Below are 15,702 nucleotides of genomic sequence, written 5' to 3'. Positions count from 1 at the left end.
AATCGTTTCATTCGATTGTGAAATTTCTGAAGAAAAACTAGAGATTTTAAACTGCTAGCCGCTGGGTTATAGCGCCACTCTACAAGTCAAGTTTTAAGAAATTTTTACACAAGAATTCCCAATTTCCATATAAGATGATTATTTGTAATACTAGCAGATCAAATCACTTTTCACATGTTTGTGCAAACGTTGTAATATATTAAAGATTTTATGATGTTGTAGGAATTTCCAATCCAGCTATCGTATTATATTTATAGACCTAGAATAATTAAGAATAAAGCTTAGTACTCAGCACCTAGTCAGTGACCAGTAAAAAATGGCGGAACTAATACGGCGACCTGAACCTATGCAGTCGTCTCCCCGGTCTAGTCCGAGAGATAGAGGCTCCAGATCACCGGCTTACCCAAGACAGGATTCATCAGGAACACTCAAAACAACCATAAGCCTAGTTCCTGGCAAAACACCTTCTGTCATTCATACCGGCTCCTTTTATCTTGTGAAAGATATTCCAGGTGAATTGTGGCAACTTACATTTTAATTTTTCATGATTTTAGTTTTATTTTTTAAAAAAAAAAAAGGTGTAAAATTGATGGTGCAAAAATGTTTTGTTTAAATTTAATAATTTTACATTAATAAGTCACATCTAGACCTAGGACCTAGACTTCTGGAATCACTCGCCCTGGCAAACCTAAATTTTTAGGCTAAAATTTAATGTTATTTATTTTGGGTTGATGCCTGATGGTCAGGGGATTTTGGTAAAATAGCTCTAAATTATAGTCTATTTTGTCACATACCTAGCTAAAATTAACCTACGGATTCAGTAATATTAGTTCTAGGCAACTAAAAATCTATTACATTATATTTTTTCAGATGAAGCTGAGATCACAGGCAGCACAAACCTTCTTAATTATTACAACCTGGAACACTCATACAACAGATTTCTCAATAAAAAAGTTAAAGAAGAATTGAGTGCTTTTTTGCCACACTTACCTGGAAATATAGATTCTCCTGGTCTACAAGACAACAGGTTTGTATACAGCCAAGGAAAGTCATGAACTTTCATTCTCTTTTAACAAACTTTTACCACTTGGTCCGCTTATTAGTTAAGTACTGACAGCACTGATTGATTATCCATACCTACACATTAATAATAGCTAGTAAATACTAATCACATTAACAACGAGATGCTAAAGTGTTGAGTTATTTGATTTCTTCTATGCTGAAGCAAATATGTAGTCTACTGAACTGGTTTTGTATGACATTATAACATGTAACTATTGTAACATTTTTCACTGGTATTGCCAATGTGTATATATTTTTTAAAAAATACAATGCAGAATGATACAAGATACTTATTATGTAAATAGAGGATTTTGAATTTTAATTTATGGCTTTTGAAAAAGATACATGGATCTTTTTTTGTTCTGTACACAGAACCTTTTGCTAATTAGTATGTTATTTAATCTTAACTCTATTTTAGTTCACTTCGATCACTCATTGACAAAGCACCAATTATTGGAAAAGAACTTTCTCAGTTGTCAGGATCTGCCCTCTCTGGATTTAGGCTTCACCCTGGACCTGTAAGTCACTGCTAAATAGTTTCATCCACAGATGTGATTGATTTTTTCTTCTCTATATACAATTTGAAATAATTTGAAAATATCTTCAGCACAAGATCAATATATGTCAAGTATTACTGTTAGACTGTAAATGCAATAGTTTATTTAAAAATAACTATTAGGCCTATAACTACGTTGACTTGAACTTATATTTGTGAGTGCCTACACAGCTCTCCTCCAGTTTTCATAGAAAAAGTAAAATAAACATTACCCTTTCAAACCTGATGTTGCATAGGACAGGTGAAATAGTGCTCATCTGTTTCCGTGAACTCAGCATGGTAAAAGATGGTTTTGTCAGAACTGCCCCCAGCCGCCATTACTTTCCTTAATGCAAGCCAGAATGTCCTACAAAATTGTGCCCTGAATAGAACTTTTGGGTTAGCAGTCATATTCTCTATCAATCCTCCTCAACATGCCTTAGTTTTTTTTTATAGAGCCAGATATTAAATTTTGCACATTATAACTGGTGAAAAGTCATCAAAAATGTTGGTTTACATTAAAAAAATCACCAAGAAGTTGAAGCAGACAGATTTTTATAATGTCTAATTAAAATTGTATGATTTAAAGTTGTAGCATGCCTCTTAATTTTCAGCTTCCAGAACAGTATCAAATAATGAATCTTATGACACAAAAGAAAAAGAAACATAAAAAGAAGGTTAAAGATTCAGAGAAAGGGAGTGCACTACAGTTGGCCCAGAGTAAGCTTTGATCCTGAATTTTTATCTTAGGACATTTTTATATAAATATATTAGGTCACTTACATGATTTTAAAAACTTTTGTTTATTAAAGTATGATATGTAAAGTCTACCGCTGTTGTTTTTCCTAGCACATTTAGAAGTTTTTTCGTTCTTTTCAAGATTAAGCATTTTGGTTGTTTTTTCTTCAATTTCTCCAATTACTACCTAGTTTACCATTGTTTTCATGGTTGTAGCTAATTAGGTTGATAACTTTCAGTGCATTTAAAGCACCAGATTTATTGTCTATTTTGACTAAAGTTTTTTTTATTTATATGCTTTTAAATTTCCTTTGTTAGAAAGTTTGGATTCATATTTGCTTGTTAAAAAAATATTTTTACATCAAGTGTTTGATTTAACTATGCAGGGGTGCCACTTTTCTGGGACATACCTGGAATCAAGAATAATATTTTTTCACTTTCTGGATTTGCAAAGTTTGAGTTTTAAAATTTGTTGGTTTGCAGTTTTTAAAATAATCAAGCCGTTTAAATTTGATAAATTTCACTTTCTAGAAATTGTTTTTATTACTCCAGAGTATTTTTAACGCTTATGGCCCTTCCCTCCATTTGCCGAGATTGTATGTATATCCACTTGCCGTGCAAACAGTAGTGTGACATCTTTTATTTTAACGCTTCTTTTGGTTTGTTAGCTGACACTGAAACTTGGTACTGATTGCTATAAAATTAAAAAGTTCGAATGCAGTAGTTTTTATTCAATAGGCAGTCATTTTTAGCAGAAAACCATTTTGCTGGACTTAACTAATATTTATTAATGCATCCCTGACCATTACTGGCCTTTGTCTACCCAACATCACAGTCACTGCAACCTGTGATTTTTTTTTTCTTGGCCTATGTGAACTTGCCTTGAACTTACATTGTAGTCTAGTAGTAGATCTATATAAAATTTATAAAATAATACTTGGAATCTCCATAAAACAATCTTGTAATCTTGTTTAGTATTCAGATCTCGCTCATATTATAAGGACAACTAGTAGATTGTAACTATTAACTTTGTTAGTAAGTTAGAAAATTTTAAAATCGGCAAAATTGAGAAATGTAACAGCTAAATGTGTCACCCACTATCTCAAATGTGCTTTGGACCTAATAGAAACTAAATTTTTTTAGTTAAACACACGAAATTCTGCTCTATGAACTTCCACAATATTTCTTTTATGTCGTTACATATCTCAATGGGAAGGAGGATAACTCCTGTAAATTAGGAGAAAATAGGGTTTTTAGATTTGTGATGTCGCTGTTAATAATTTAAAACCCTGTACTACTGCAGTAGGCTTTCTTGTATGTCATTCCGTGATAAATTTTATTAGGGGTTGTGCGTATAGTAAGCTTACTTTTAAATAACAAGACATCGAGGTTAGCAAAATGTTTGCTATTTAACAGTAGGCTGACTTCACACTATAATTGTTAAATATCTTTTTTTTTATACAATAGTGTAAAAAAATATGTAAGATATTTCAACTCATTTCCATATTACCTTAGAAAACTTGCATGTGCCATTAAGTTTCAGGGTTTTCAAATTTGGGTTTCAGGATTTATAAAATTTGGGGAATGATTTTCAGCATTCACTTTAAAATTTGGCACCCCTGAATATACATTGTGTGGTCCATATCACACCTAGCAGCTTTACCTTTTCCAACTACCCATCAAAGTTAGATAACCAATGAGAGTTCTATTGTTTCAAGGCAGGTAACTGAGCTTGGGACAATTTAGTTATCACTGGTATACTCAACCTCCATTACCACAATGCTACTTTGGAAATCTTGTAAAAATTATATTAATTGCCATAGAAAACAGTCAAATACTAAATGAAACATGCTTTAACTTTTTATTTGCTAATCAGTTTTTAAATTCCAACGGTTTCGTGGCAGTCTTAAATTTCTCCACAGCAGATAGTGGAACAGGAGAGCCTGAAGCTAAGAAAACAAAAAGGCCCAAAAAGGAGGATGATCAAAAGGACTCCAAGAAAAAGAGGAAGAAAGACAAGAAGAAGAAAAAGGTAACTTTTTTCTTCTAACAATTCAGTAAACAATGGATCAGCATAGTCATATTGTTTCACACATTGGCTATTGTCTTTTAAAAGTGATGGTTTTTTTTATTACCAAAGTTAAACACAAATTTAGGTAAGAATTTTAATACAGAAGCTTAAATAAAAATGTCACTTAAAATAAAATGCTAGAGCTACTATTATTCTTAATGTATTTCTTGTCTTTGATTTAGAAACACAGCCCTGAGCCAACAGCAACTAATGGACCAGACAATGCAGCATAACATAGCCCTTGTTTATTGCAGTCTGGTAATGGTGTATCAGTATGGCATACAGATTCAGCATGAAGTTGTTTTAAAAAGTATAGCATAATTATGCCATGATGAAAAAACGAATACTGTGTTCTGACATTCTGAAAATGAAGTTTTCTGGCATCAGCACAGCCAAACTGTTTACATATAAACACAATACTTAGGGCCAACTAAAGGAGATTGGCCTTTCTCAAGTTGTTCTTGACAGGAAAATGGAGTTAAGAAACAGTAGTTGATGTCATCCCCCCCCCCTCCCCCCAATCCTATTGAAGGCTGCTTTTTAGAAGCTTAGCTTGTGTGAATGAGTAGATACATTTGTAAGTTTTGTATAAATATTAGTGATTCTATTATGTGTAAATTTTGTTCAAATAAATATGTAAATAAAGCTTGCATTTTTTTCTTTTACAATGAATTTATTCACTTTATACAAATAAAACAAAAGTTTCAAATTTTTAAAATTGATCTACCAGTTACATCCATAAATTACAACCTCATATTTTAAAAAAATGTTTTGGCATATATTCAATCTTTGAAACTATCAACAAAAGTACAATTCAGTGTTTATCATTAGTGTCTTGTATGGGTGGATTCTCCCCAGCATGAGATGAAGTTTCCCTTTCCTCAGCTGAAAAGTCATCCAATAGCTCCTTGTCCAGTTGCTCAAACTTCTGCTGAAGATCTTCTGGGACATCTACTGCATGAAGCTCTTCCATGCCCTCATCTGGCTCATCTGATATCAGTAGCTCACATAATTTCTGACAAGCCAGTTTTGCTTTGGGGTCCCTCTCCCATTTGTGAAGTTCTCTCAAAATAACATAAGCATTTTTTTCCTTTATATATAACCTTGCTTGCTTTGTGGCACACAACTGGGAAAATAAAGGCAAATAAGCTTTGTGCAAGGTAGAAAGAATAAAAGAAACTATTTGAAAGAAATATAAAAAACTATATGATCATTCAAACAGTGTTGTAGATGCTCTATTGAACTATATAGTATTAATAAACTAATGGAAAAATAATCTAAAATCCATTTTAAATGCAGCTAATTTGAAGTGTTATGTCCCTTAGATGTGTATACTTCTTTACAGATATAGGAGTGTTACTCTCATTATTGCATTTGTATTTTTTATCAATTTACATGTAACTACCACTCATACAAACAAATGACACCAGTTGTCTAAATATATACCATATTATCTTAATCACCATATATCACCCTCTTTAACTTTTATGCGTTAACCTTCTCGTTCAGAAGATTCATGACAAAGTAAACTGTATAGTGCATGGTTATGGCACGTTTACAGAAATAACTAATATACTGTATGGTTTTAGGTCACTGATGTTTACAATTTGCTGGGAGGGAGTGCCCTATTTTTCAAATGGTTAACACAGAGATATTTGTGTGATCTATATTTAGTAAATATAATCTCCTGTCAGTGCCCAAGACAAGAATATCTATTTTAATTATAAAGGGATTGCGTGGTCAGTGCTATGTCCACCTTCCTCAATTTTCATTAAAATTAGTCAGGGAGACATCAGAACGAAGAAGACTCGGATGTTTTACAGTCAATTCCTGGATTTAACCTGAGACTTTGGGGTTAGTAGTCAGCTTAGTAAATCAAATTAAAAAACATTAAGTGCTAACTAACTTGAAAGATTGCCTCCAGCAGCATAGTTCTCAGGTCAGGATCTTCTTCTCTTTTTTTATCTGGGGGAAGGTACTGAAGATCAACTGGTAATTTATCCATATCATCTTCATCAAATTCTTCTCCCCCAGATAAAGGGAGTAGCAGCCTTGATAAGATGTCTACATCATCACTAAGCAACCACTGGTGATGATCTTTTGATAAGAAAACAAAAAAAAAGATGAATGGTTGTTTTTTAAAAAGGCAATGGCAATTGAACTGTTAAATATTTCTTTTACTATATCTATCTAGTTTGTTAATTATGTTAACACATTCCCCGTTATGGCAGTAATAATGGCTTTAAAAATAAAGCAGGCTTCTTACATAGATTAAATAGTCATCATTACTCTTTATTTTTAGAAATTAAGTTTTAAACTAATGCTTACCATATTCAAAACAACAGTTCTTTAAAGTTCCAATTATTCCTCCTCTACGAGTTTTTGATCCAGCAAAGTCAATAAATGGTAAAAGTTTCTGTATAATACACCTATTTTTATCCATAATTATTTTTCTTATTTCTGAAACTTGAGTAAGATTTGACAATATAAGTCCCAAGTAATGTAAATTAGCGTTTTTATTGAAATTTACTTGACATAAAACATGAACTATCTTTTCCATAGTTACTTGAGAATTTTCTGCCAAAATTTGCTCTGCTAGGCGTTTAGCACATGCAGGCATTCTTGTTACATTTGAAATAATGCTGGAAGCCTCGTCTGCATAAATGAAATCTGGTTTTAAAATATTATGCAATGTATCAAGGATAAAGCTGGATGTACTGTTGGTGTTCATTAATTTCCAAGAAATTTTATCCTCCGCTGTTAGATTTATTAATGTTAAAAAAGCATCCTTTGCAGCATCCTGTTGTGAGTCTGTTGTTAAAGATATAATAGCAGGTAAAAACACATTTCCTTCGCCAATGAAATTTCTTCCTTCTTTTGAGCCGGTCATTTCTAAAAAATACCTTATTGCGATGGACTTGACATCGGCTCGTGCTTTTGGGTTCAAATAGGGTAACAATTCTTTTTCCAGATGCTGCTTCGTTGTCTGATCTAACGCCATAATAGATCTGATCTAAAATTATTTTGTGACAAAGCTAGTTAAGCTGGCAAGTAAGTTCAGTACACGTTCTTATACTAATAAAAGAAGTTAAGACTATATGACGTAATGGTTGATGAAGTAGCTTAACAGTTTGTTCCACCACACGTGTTGTTTTTATTTCATCAACATTAACTGGACTACGAAATGTTTTGATTCCGGTTTAGCCGTACGGTTTATCCCGCAGTTTCGACATTTATTTTCAGACAGCCTACAGGCTCATTGTAAATGTAATATCATTTGCTCCATTTTAGAATTTGAAACATATTGAAATAATTAACATTAAAATGTGTAAGGCTAATTACACTTATTAATATGCCTAGTGAATAGTGATAAAAACATTCTTTAAGAAGCGAAACTAAAGTCAGAACAAATATCAAGGACAATAACTCTTAACTCTTTATTATAAACTTCAAAGTAAAAGGACAAACACGGTCAAAATAATAACTAAGCAATCTGATGTAAGCTAGAATCTAGATCTGTACTCAAATAGAATCTAGATCTAAATGGTAATAAACTATGAACGTTTAGATGACTAGAAAAACCTTTAATTAGTAATAATTACAATAATTGGCACAGTCACTGGTGTGCAAATCAAATGGAGCATGCCAACTGAACCTTCTTGAATAATAGTTAACAGTTAATTTAGTTACTGTTAGTTATCATATTATTATTATGGTTTCATGTGTTTGCAATGTTGTTTTTTTTTTGCATTTTATAAATTTAGTTTGAATTGGGCGTAATTCATTTTTGAAGTTGTAGCATTGTTTATTTCATTGCCTAGTTAGTACATTTAAAAAATTAATAAAATATCATTCTTTATCATACTTTATGCAGATATATACTATATGGTCTATAACTATAACAAAGTAAAAGGGGCTTTATTAATAGGCCACAAATAAATTTCTAACCATGTACTTCATAAGAAAGAATTTTCTTGATTAGAATTGAAGTAATTTTTATTTTATCATCCCCAGCTTATTAATTTGTGAAGGATTTGTGTCAAGCAGAACTACTAGTATACTATGGCTGCTGTGAAAAGTCCAATTCACCTGTACAGGCACCTCCTTAGATGTGTGAGAAAATTACCTGCTGATGCTCAGCCATATTACAAACATAACATCAAGCAGGTAGGCATTGTAATGGTTACATTTGTAGTTGATTACACTATGATGTAGAAGTGATGCGGAGACAACAGCAGACGTAAAACTTCATAACTGGTTTAGTAGCTTGTACCCCAGCAGAATCTTTTAATAAAAACATTAGTTAAATAGTTATGGCTTTTTAGTTTTATTATTGTTACATCACTGATAATATGCCACTAATTTAGTAATTTGATAGCTATATTGCTTTTGTACTAAATATGGTCATGCATTCTATAAATTGCCATACCTATATCAGAAACTTAACAAATTTTATCTATGATCTCTGTTACTGTTTAACCAGGGTTTTAAAAGTCATTCAGATGAAACAGATAAGGAGAGAATTCAACAAATCATTGAGCGAGCTATTGAAGATGCTGAATGGGTCATTCAAAAAGTAAGTTTGCAAACCTAAGCCTGAACAGTTAAAAAAAAATGTCATCCAAATCGTTTCTTATAGATTAACCCACTTATTAGCATAGAGTTGTAGGTAAACAAGGGTGTCTGCAGTGTTGTGTATGCCTATTTTTCTTTTTTTTAAAAGGAGGGATAAAAAGATTTGAACAAGTATCTATTTTAAAAAATAACCAACATTTTTCATTAGAGTTAATGCTGAAACCTTAAATGGTTTCAACCCTCAATTGATAAGAATTTTTAACACCCTCATAATCTGTGCTACCAAAAAATTATTTCATAAACTAATACTAGTACTCTTACTATTTACAGTACCATGTGGTAAGATATAGTCATAGTGCTTGTTGAAACTTGTACATAATTGCCAGAGTTGAAATAATTTATATTTTTTTTTTCAGTATGCAGCCAAACAAGCTAAACCAACAAAATGAGACTCAAACACTAGCCTTCCACATCAAGTGTTTGTTGGCTAGTTTACCTGTGCCACCTGCCTACTGCACTGTAATAGGTTGACCTTCTGTACCCACAACATACACTGGTACTGCAAAAGTGTAAAGTACTTGAAGAAAAACTCCTACGTTTGGAATATAAATCAACAGACCTTTTTTTTGCATGGCAGTTTTCTATTTTGACCAACATTTATATGTCTAGTATTTCTAATCTTTTGGCTCTGTGTTATAACTGTTAACTGAGTTTTGGCAATGGTGTGCCACTATCACTAAGATACAAACCTTTCTTAGTGTGAGTGTTCTGAAAGGTATTTTAGTTATTGAATGAGAGTGTGTGTAGTGGAATGTGATATATTAATAACAGATGTTAAATGTGATGATGCAAGTAAGGATGTGACGTGTGAGAGTATGTTTTGGTTGTTAGGGAAAGGAGTGGAAATTCTAAGTCTTGGTCTTGTCATATGAGGGTGTGTAAGTCTTCGTCATGTTGTTGTCGTGTATATTATATGTAATTAAAGATGAAAAATGAAGAACGCTGTCCTGTTTTGTAATTGTATTGGATCGTTGTACGTTGTTCATTGTTTGTCGACTTCCAGCATCAACCTTGTCCAGAACTCACAGTGAGAGTATCAGCAATCTCTTATACACTAACAATGCGTTAAGGCTAGGTACAACAGTATCTTTTATTTTTCCTCAATTGCCTTCCCAGTTACATACCAACCTTTCTTTCACCCCTACCTTCAACTACCCTACACATTAATTCCTCAACAACTCCTTTCTCTCGCTAACAACACAACCAGTCACTCAACCAGTCGCGTTCCTTATACCCCCCTACAACAGACACGTCAACACACCCTGCCTCGCGGATTGCTACAGTATATATACACATACATGCAGTGATCCGTCCCACGAATACTCTTTTCATACACATTACATCACTACACTATGCTAATTTATCTTGTAGTACAGTGCTGAGATGTAACAGATCACACAAACATGAGAAATGGTTTAGTTAGAATACAATGGTGGAAACTGCTACATTAATTAAACTCTGTTCTGTGAGTTAACCTTGATGCTGTATTAGATGATAAGTCTTGTCTCTGTAGTTAACTGCTTTACAAGTACACATCAGCAACAGGGTAAACACTGAGTAAACAAGGGACATAACTACAATGTACTTAACATTTGAAATTATCTTAATTCACAGTGATCAATCCCATTTTCTCAGATGTTTTTCTTCCTAAAATGGGAGCTAGATGTCTCTGGTTCATAATCACAAAATCGACCATGTACTTCTTTTCTCGTCACAGGTATTTTACCATCAGCCTTTCATTTCGGCTGAATTGTGTTTCCATTATATAATGTTAGCTTACTTTCACCTGTATATACTTGCTTGGTAATATATTCACAGTTGCCCCAAATTCAACGCTGAACCACACTATTTCGCTAAATGACCATCACTGCTTCAATATCTGTAACTTATCATCATTGACAGCCAACAAACTCTTCTCTTCAGATGACAAAAGACCAAAACTTTTATCTTTCTCAGTAAGTAGCTTCATCACACACCTTAAGGCCAAAATATTTACTTTGCCACAATTTCTGAACCTGTAATCTTTTAGTCATCTTGACCAGATTTTCCTTGTCAGCAGCTATCTAGCCTTCACGGCTATCACTCATTAGCTAGTAATGTATTCAAATAGCTACCATCATGTTACATTACTTAAACAGTTAACCATGGTACTTTATAAACAGCTTAGATGTTTTGTCTCTGGGTCTTTCTGTAGTTAACTGTCTCACAGGTACACAGTTAACACTTAATAAACAAGGCACATAACTACAACATACATAATAAAGGATTGTGATGCTAATTATCAAAGACCATGTTGCTTGTTTTTCAAATATTATTTTAGTTCAGCTATTCCTTTTATGAGTATATTTTTAAAACAAAACTAAACACTGAATGAAATTAAATTTATCATTTACGGCAACAGCTCTGGCTGTCTAAGTAAATAAGCAGTGTCTTGAAACAACCTAGGTACCCCTATTCAGTGTCAGATTAGAAAAATGAAGTCTCAATTACAACAGTTGTGTGTGGCCAGACATCTTTGCTTTAGTGACAGAGTAGGCTTGTCTTGCAAACCATATACAATTAAGATAAAGGTGAGCATGTGCAATCTTGATTTAGTATATAAATAAAATAATTATTTTGAAGAAAAAGGTTTTTATTGTATTCCTAAACACAACAAAATTAAAACATTTTAACCAGAATCTTGTCATTTCTCAGTTATTTGCTCCTATTTAGTTTAAGTTATGTTGTCCAAGAACTTCTACTATGCCAATCTCAACCAATAATGGGAAGATAACAGATTTACATAGTGAATGTAACAAAAGCCTTTTTAAAAACAAACAAATAGGTTTGTAGATTATATTTTAAAATTTATTCAGAATACTAATAGACAATTATTCAGCTGAATAAAATATCTATGCATTTGACATTAGGCTCTTCTTGACCAGTGTTCATTACTGTAACTTTTAAACTTCATTAGGAACCTGTGGATGATATGTGAACTTTCTTAATATGTATGTACTATTTATTTTTAAAAATCATACTCAAGATCAATATTAAAATTGAAATCTTCCAATCCATTCTTCTCACTCAAATATATACCCCTGAGTAAAAACATACTTTATAATGCAACTATACAACACAAGGCCAAAATAGAAATACAGAACTGCAAATATGATCTACTTACACTGGGGGCATGAAGTAGCTGTGTACAATCATTAGTCTTGTCCAGGGAGCTTGCTGTCTCTCAATGTGGCAATAATGGAAAATAAAATAAAATACATTTTAGTTACTACTGGAAAAGTGGTAAAGTTCATAACAAACACAATTCTGTCAACTCCACCTACAATTTTTTTTTATTTTACAAATGTGAGTTGCTGAAATTAAATAAAAAGGAATGTACTATTTAGTTCCTAGTCGTTTTTTTTAAATCAAGTAGTCCGGTATAATGGCGCCTCTGCATTTATTTGTTTTAACTAATGCTTTGTTCAGTATTTCATTGTGTTATGTTAACCTGAAAGAGTTTTATTAATTTGAATATTTTTATCCCAAAGGATGTTTTAGCAGAATTAGTGCTCCTCCTAGACGGTGGTGGGGTGGAGTGGTTACAGAGAGAGAGGGGTAGGAATGTAAGCGGGTAGGAATGTAAGCATAACTGTAACACCTTTTGTGAAGAAGTTAATCTGCCTAACTCACTTCACAAAATTTGCTAAGAACTTTGAATGGTGTTTTTGAAAAGGCTGCTGACATTGTGAGACAAGCATGTAATACCCAGAAAACAGGAACCACAGTGTTAACAGTAAAAGAATATATTCGTACCCCCATGTTAACGGTAAAAGAAAATTGTATTTTTAAATGTGTGGGTGAATGGATGATTTATTTTGTATTTTATTGTGTGCGAATCTGTGCGTGAATGGCCACCCCGGACAAAGTTATCTAATCTGCTCTCAGTTGATGGTACGAAATGGAGAAAATATTGGGACACTGCGTATCGCGGTCCTTAGTTGACCGACGCAGAGTGCTGTATTTGTAACTGTGTCATGCTGTATTAGTTTTGTTACTCCCTGATTTTTTTTTAATATTTTTATTTGAATGGCTTAAGGGACTAAGTTTTAAAACGGGTGAATGTGAACGGGTGAACGGATGATTTATTTTGTATTATTTTATTGGGTGCGAATCTGCGTGAATGGTCCACTGGACAGCGGCTATGGAGTTTCCCCTTCCGCCCGAAGCGGTCAGTATAAAAACTGACTGCTCGGATTATTTTTTTCTTTTGACCCGAGGGTCACTTTCTGTGTGGGCGCGTGGCGCACCTCATGCATGAAGAAATTTGTTTTTATATTTTACTTTTATACGAAGGGAGGTGTCTGTGTGTCAGAGCCTGGACCATCCTAGACATAAGTCTGTGCAACACCATCAAATAGTCGAACGTAATGTTTTGTGTACATTGTTTTGTGTATATTGTTTTGTCACGATAAAGTCTGTTTTGTTTAGTGTCTAGTTTTTTTATCTATTCTTTTCTTTTTCAATAGAATGAGTTAAGTAAATAATACATCGCGGTCTAAATGCATTTGGAATTGTGACGAGACTGGAGTACAGTTACAGCACAAGCCAACAAAAGTAGTTGCCCAGAAGAGAGTAACTTTGAGTAAGAGGGGTGTCAGCATGTGTGACAGGGTCTCGTGAAAACATAACCATATTTGCCACCATTAATGCAGCTGGCGAGTCAATGCCCCCCATGATAATAGTGAAGGGCAAAACCCAGCGAGCAGTTTCTTCATTCAACATCTGTGATGCGCCAAAGGGAGCTGTCGCCAAAGGGAGCTGTCGAGACTTATCAGGAGTCTGGGTGGATGAAGATCTTTTGGGAGTCCAATGGTTTAAAGAAGTCTAAAACATTGTGGCCCAGATCGCCCCCAGCTTCTCCTGTTGGATTCACAAGGCTCCCATGAGGTGGTGGATCTGTTGAAACAGCAAGGAAAGAAAATATCCACATATTTGCCTTACCACCCCATACAACACACAAGTTGCAACCGTTGGACAAATGTCTCTTAGGGCCGTTTAAAAAATATGGGGCAGCATGCACCGAATTTCTTTCTGAGCACCCGGGAAATGTGATCAGTAAAGTCACATGGACTAAACGTTTCACTGCAGCATGGAGCAAAGCCTTTTGACCAAGCACCATCAAAAAAGCTTTTCAGGCTACCGGAATCTGATCCAACGGTTGTCACAAGAAGTGACACATTGCCAAGTGAGGTATTTGACCGGCAAGCACCTCCAACACTAGTGGCAAGCGATCAAAATCAACCTATTGCTTCTGTCTCTCAAGATATGGCCATGTTCGAGCAAGCATATGCTCCATCTGCTGCTGAAGCAACAGTGGTCGACGCGGATGTCCTCAACACTGACCCATGGTGGTCACCTCCTAGGACCAAAATGAAAGTATAGACGAAATACGTGCTACGGGTGCTAGCGAAAACTTTTCGGACATCTTAAAGCTTGCCATGGACATAAGTGGTATCGAAGAGGAAGCCGTTGACCAAACAGCAAGTGGAAGTGAAAACAGAATGGTGGAAACTGTGCTGGAAACAAATGAGAGATGGTTGGGGGAATTATCAAGTTTTTGATAAACCAGTCTTGCCAAAAGCGGAAAAAAAGCTCAGCACGGAAAATAACACATAGGTTGTTGACTAGTGATGAGGTAATGGGCCGTATTTCTCAGAAAGCGCCGGTAGGTGGCGCGAAATAGAATTAGGTTAGCAATCAAGCGACGCGTAGAGCGTCCATTTATATTTTCTTAAAGCGATAACACGAAAGATGGAGAAAGTCAGGTTCGGGAAAATGAATTTAGTTCAACTTAAAGAAGAATGTCGAAGAAGAGGAGCAAAAATAAGTGGAAGAAAAAGAGAGCTTGTAGAAAGGTAACGGTTTAATATTTGTTGATTTTGCTTGCTAGATTTCATTTTAAAAAGACGTTTATGTGCCTAAAGCTAGTGACTAGACTAGATCTAGCTAGAGAATCTAGACCCTGCATTGATTTTTATTTATTATTTAGTAAAGAAAATGCGTCAGGGTCGTCTCAGGTAATATAAATTCTAAATGAATAATCAGATAGCCTAATTAAATAGTAGTATAACTGACAGTATTATGAACTAAAGGCTAATTTTATTTTTTATTTTCTTCGTACAAGTTAATGTTAACAGTAGTTAACACAATTACCACAGTACATCTTTGCACATTTATATTTTTATTTTTAGGTTGGAATGTTATGTAAAAAACAGCAACTCTGGCAGAGTGGAAGGAGCAGCAGGAGTTTCAAATGAACATTCCATCTATTTTGTATTGGGTTTTAAACAAAGACTCAGTTTTACCGGATATATTCACGATGCCTTACTTGGAGTCATGTCATGCATCTCTAATCCAAATTGCGAAATCTATGTACCACGAAAGGTATGCTGAATGATCAGTTTGGCTTAAGATTTAATTAGTGATTCAAGTCTTTATTTTTTTTTATTGCCTAACTTGCAATTTAACTATACACTATACATGTAATGTAATAAACTTTTTTTTAAATTCACAGACATGTGGTATACCTGAGGCAAGGAGTGGCCAATAATTTCATTTATTTGAGGGCACAAGTTATGTCTCAGATGAAAAAAATCAATTATTTGGTGGACATAGATGG

The 15,702-nt window shown here is 34.0% G+C and overlaps 3 protein-coding genes across 6 annotated transcripts; 2 read left to right on the top strand and 1 right to left on the bottom strand.

Annotated features, from left to right (window-relative positions):
• The first annotated feature begins 277 nt into the window (after nt 1-277).
• LOC131931707 (mediator of RNA polymerase II transcription subunit 19) lies at nt 278-4,910 on the top strand. Of its 3 annotated transcripts, none has more exons than XM_059288536.1 (6): nt 278-512; nt 871-1,027; nt 1,481-1,580; nt 2,212-2,317; nt 4,261-4,367; nt 4,589-4,910. In XM_059288536.1, the coding sequence occupies exons 1-6, from the start codon at nt 317-319 to the stop codon at nt 4,637-4,639; spliced, it is 717 nt and encodes a 238-aa protein (XP_059144519.1). In that variant the 5' UTR covers nt 278-316; the 3' UTR covers nt 4,640-4,910. The 3 variants fall into 3 exon arrangements, with proteins under 3 accessions (XP_059144519.1, XP_059144518.1, XP_059144517.1); XM_059288535.1 differs by having other exon boundaries at nt 4,258-4,367; XM_059288534.1 differs by having other exon boundaries at nt 4,240-4,367.
• Nucleotides 4,911-5,170: 260 nt separating this feature from the next.
• LOC131931704 (protein HGH1 homolog) lies at nt 5,171-7,646 on the bottom strand. The gene is made up of 3 exons (XM_059288531.1): nt 6,735-7,646; nt 6,313-6,503; nt 5,171-5,532 (listed from the first exon to the last, which is right to left on the bottom strand). The coding sequence occupies exons 1-3, from the start codon at nt 7,405-7,407 to the stop codon at nt 5,221-5,223; spliced, it is 1,176 nt and encodes a 391-aa protein (XP_059144514.1). The 5' UTR covers nt 7,408-7,646; the 3' UTR covers nt 5,171-5,220.
• A 208-nt stretch (nt 7,647-7,854) lies between these two features.
• Nucleotides 7,855-9,972, top strand: LOC131931705 (LYR motif-containing protein 9-like). Of its 2 annotated transcripts, none has more exons than XM_059288532.1 (4): nt 7,855-7,952; nt 8,421-8,573; nt 8,890-8,982; nt 9,398-9,972. In XM_059288532.1, the coding sequence occupies exons 2-4, from the start codon at nt 8,469-8,471 to the stop codon at nt 9,428-9,430; spliced, it is 231 nt and encodes a 76-aa protein (XP_059144515.1). In that variant the 5' UTR covers nt 7,855-7,952; nt 8,421-8,468; the 3' UTR covers nt 9,431-9,972. The 2 variants fall into 2 exon arrangements, with proteins under 2 accessions (XP_059144515.1, XP_059144516.1); XM_059288533.1 differs by having other exon boundaries at nt 7,886-7,904.
• Nucleotides 9,973-15,702: the final 5,730 nt, after the last annotated feature.

Source organism: Physella acuta, unplaced genomic scaffold (assembly GCF_028476545.2).
Source record: "Physella acuta isolate Inbredline_101_S28 unplaced genomic scaffold, ASM2847654v3 ptg002011l, whole genome shotgun sequence".
In the NCBI taxonomy this organism is placed as follows: Eukaryota; Metazoa; Mollusca; class Gastropoda; family Physidae; genus Physella; species Physella acuta.
This window is presented reverse-complemented; position numbering and strand designations above follow the sequence as displayed.

What these genes read in the sequence shown, in the direction of transcription:
- LOC131931707 (XM_059288534.1), top strand. Translation starts at nt 317, where the DNA reads ATGGCGGAACTAATACGGCGACCTGAACCTATGCAGTCGTCTCCCCGG. An exon ending in TCTTGTGAAAGATATTCCAG is followed by an intron (nt 513 to 870) that starts GTGAATTGTGGC and finishes ATATTTTTTCAG; the next exon opens with ATGAAGCTGAGATCACAGGC. An exon ending in TTAGGCTTCACCCTGGACCT is followed by an intron (nt 1,581 to 2,211) that starts GTAAGTCACTGC and finishes CTTAATTTTCAG; the next exon opens with CTTCCAGAACAGTATCAAAT.
- LOC131931704 (XM_059288531.1), bottom strand. Translation starts at nt 7,407, where the DNA reads ATGGCGTTAGATCAGACAACGAAGCAGCATCTGGAAAAAGAATTGTTA. An exon ending in GAACTGTTGTTTTGAATATG is followed by an intron (nt 6,504 to 6,734) that starts GTAAGCATTAGT and finishes TCTTATCAAAAG; the next exon opens with ATCATCACCAGTGGTTGCTT. An exon ending in TGCTGGAGGCAATCTTTCAA is followed by an intron (nt 5,533 to 6,312) that starts GTTAGTTAGCAC and finishes TTATTTTCCCAG; the next exon opens with TTGTGTGCCACAAAGCAAGC.
- LOC131931705 (XM_059288532.1), top strand. Translation starts at nt 8,469, where the DNA reads ATGGCTGCTGTGAAAAGTCCAATTCACCTGTACAGGCACCTCCTTAGA. An exon ending in ACAAACATAACATCAAGCAG is followed by an intron (nt 8,574 to 8,889) that starts GTAGGCATTGTA and finishes CTGTTTAACCAG; the next exon opens with GGTTTTAAAAGTCATTCAGA. An exon ending in CTGAATGGGTCATTCAAAAA is followed by an intron (nt 8,983 to 9,397) that starts GTAAGTTTGCAA and finishes TTTTTTTTTCAG; the next exon opens with TATGCAGCCAAACAAGCTAA.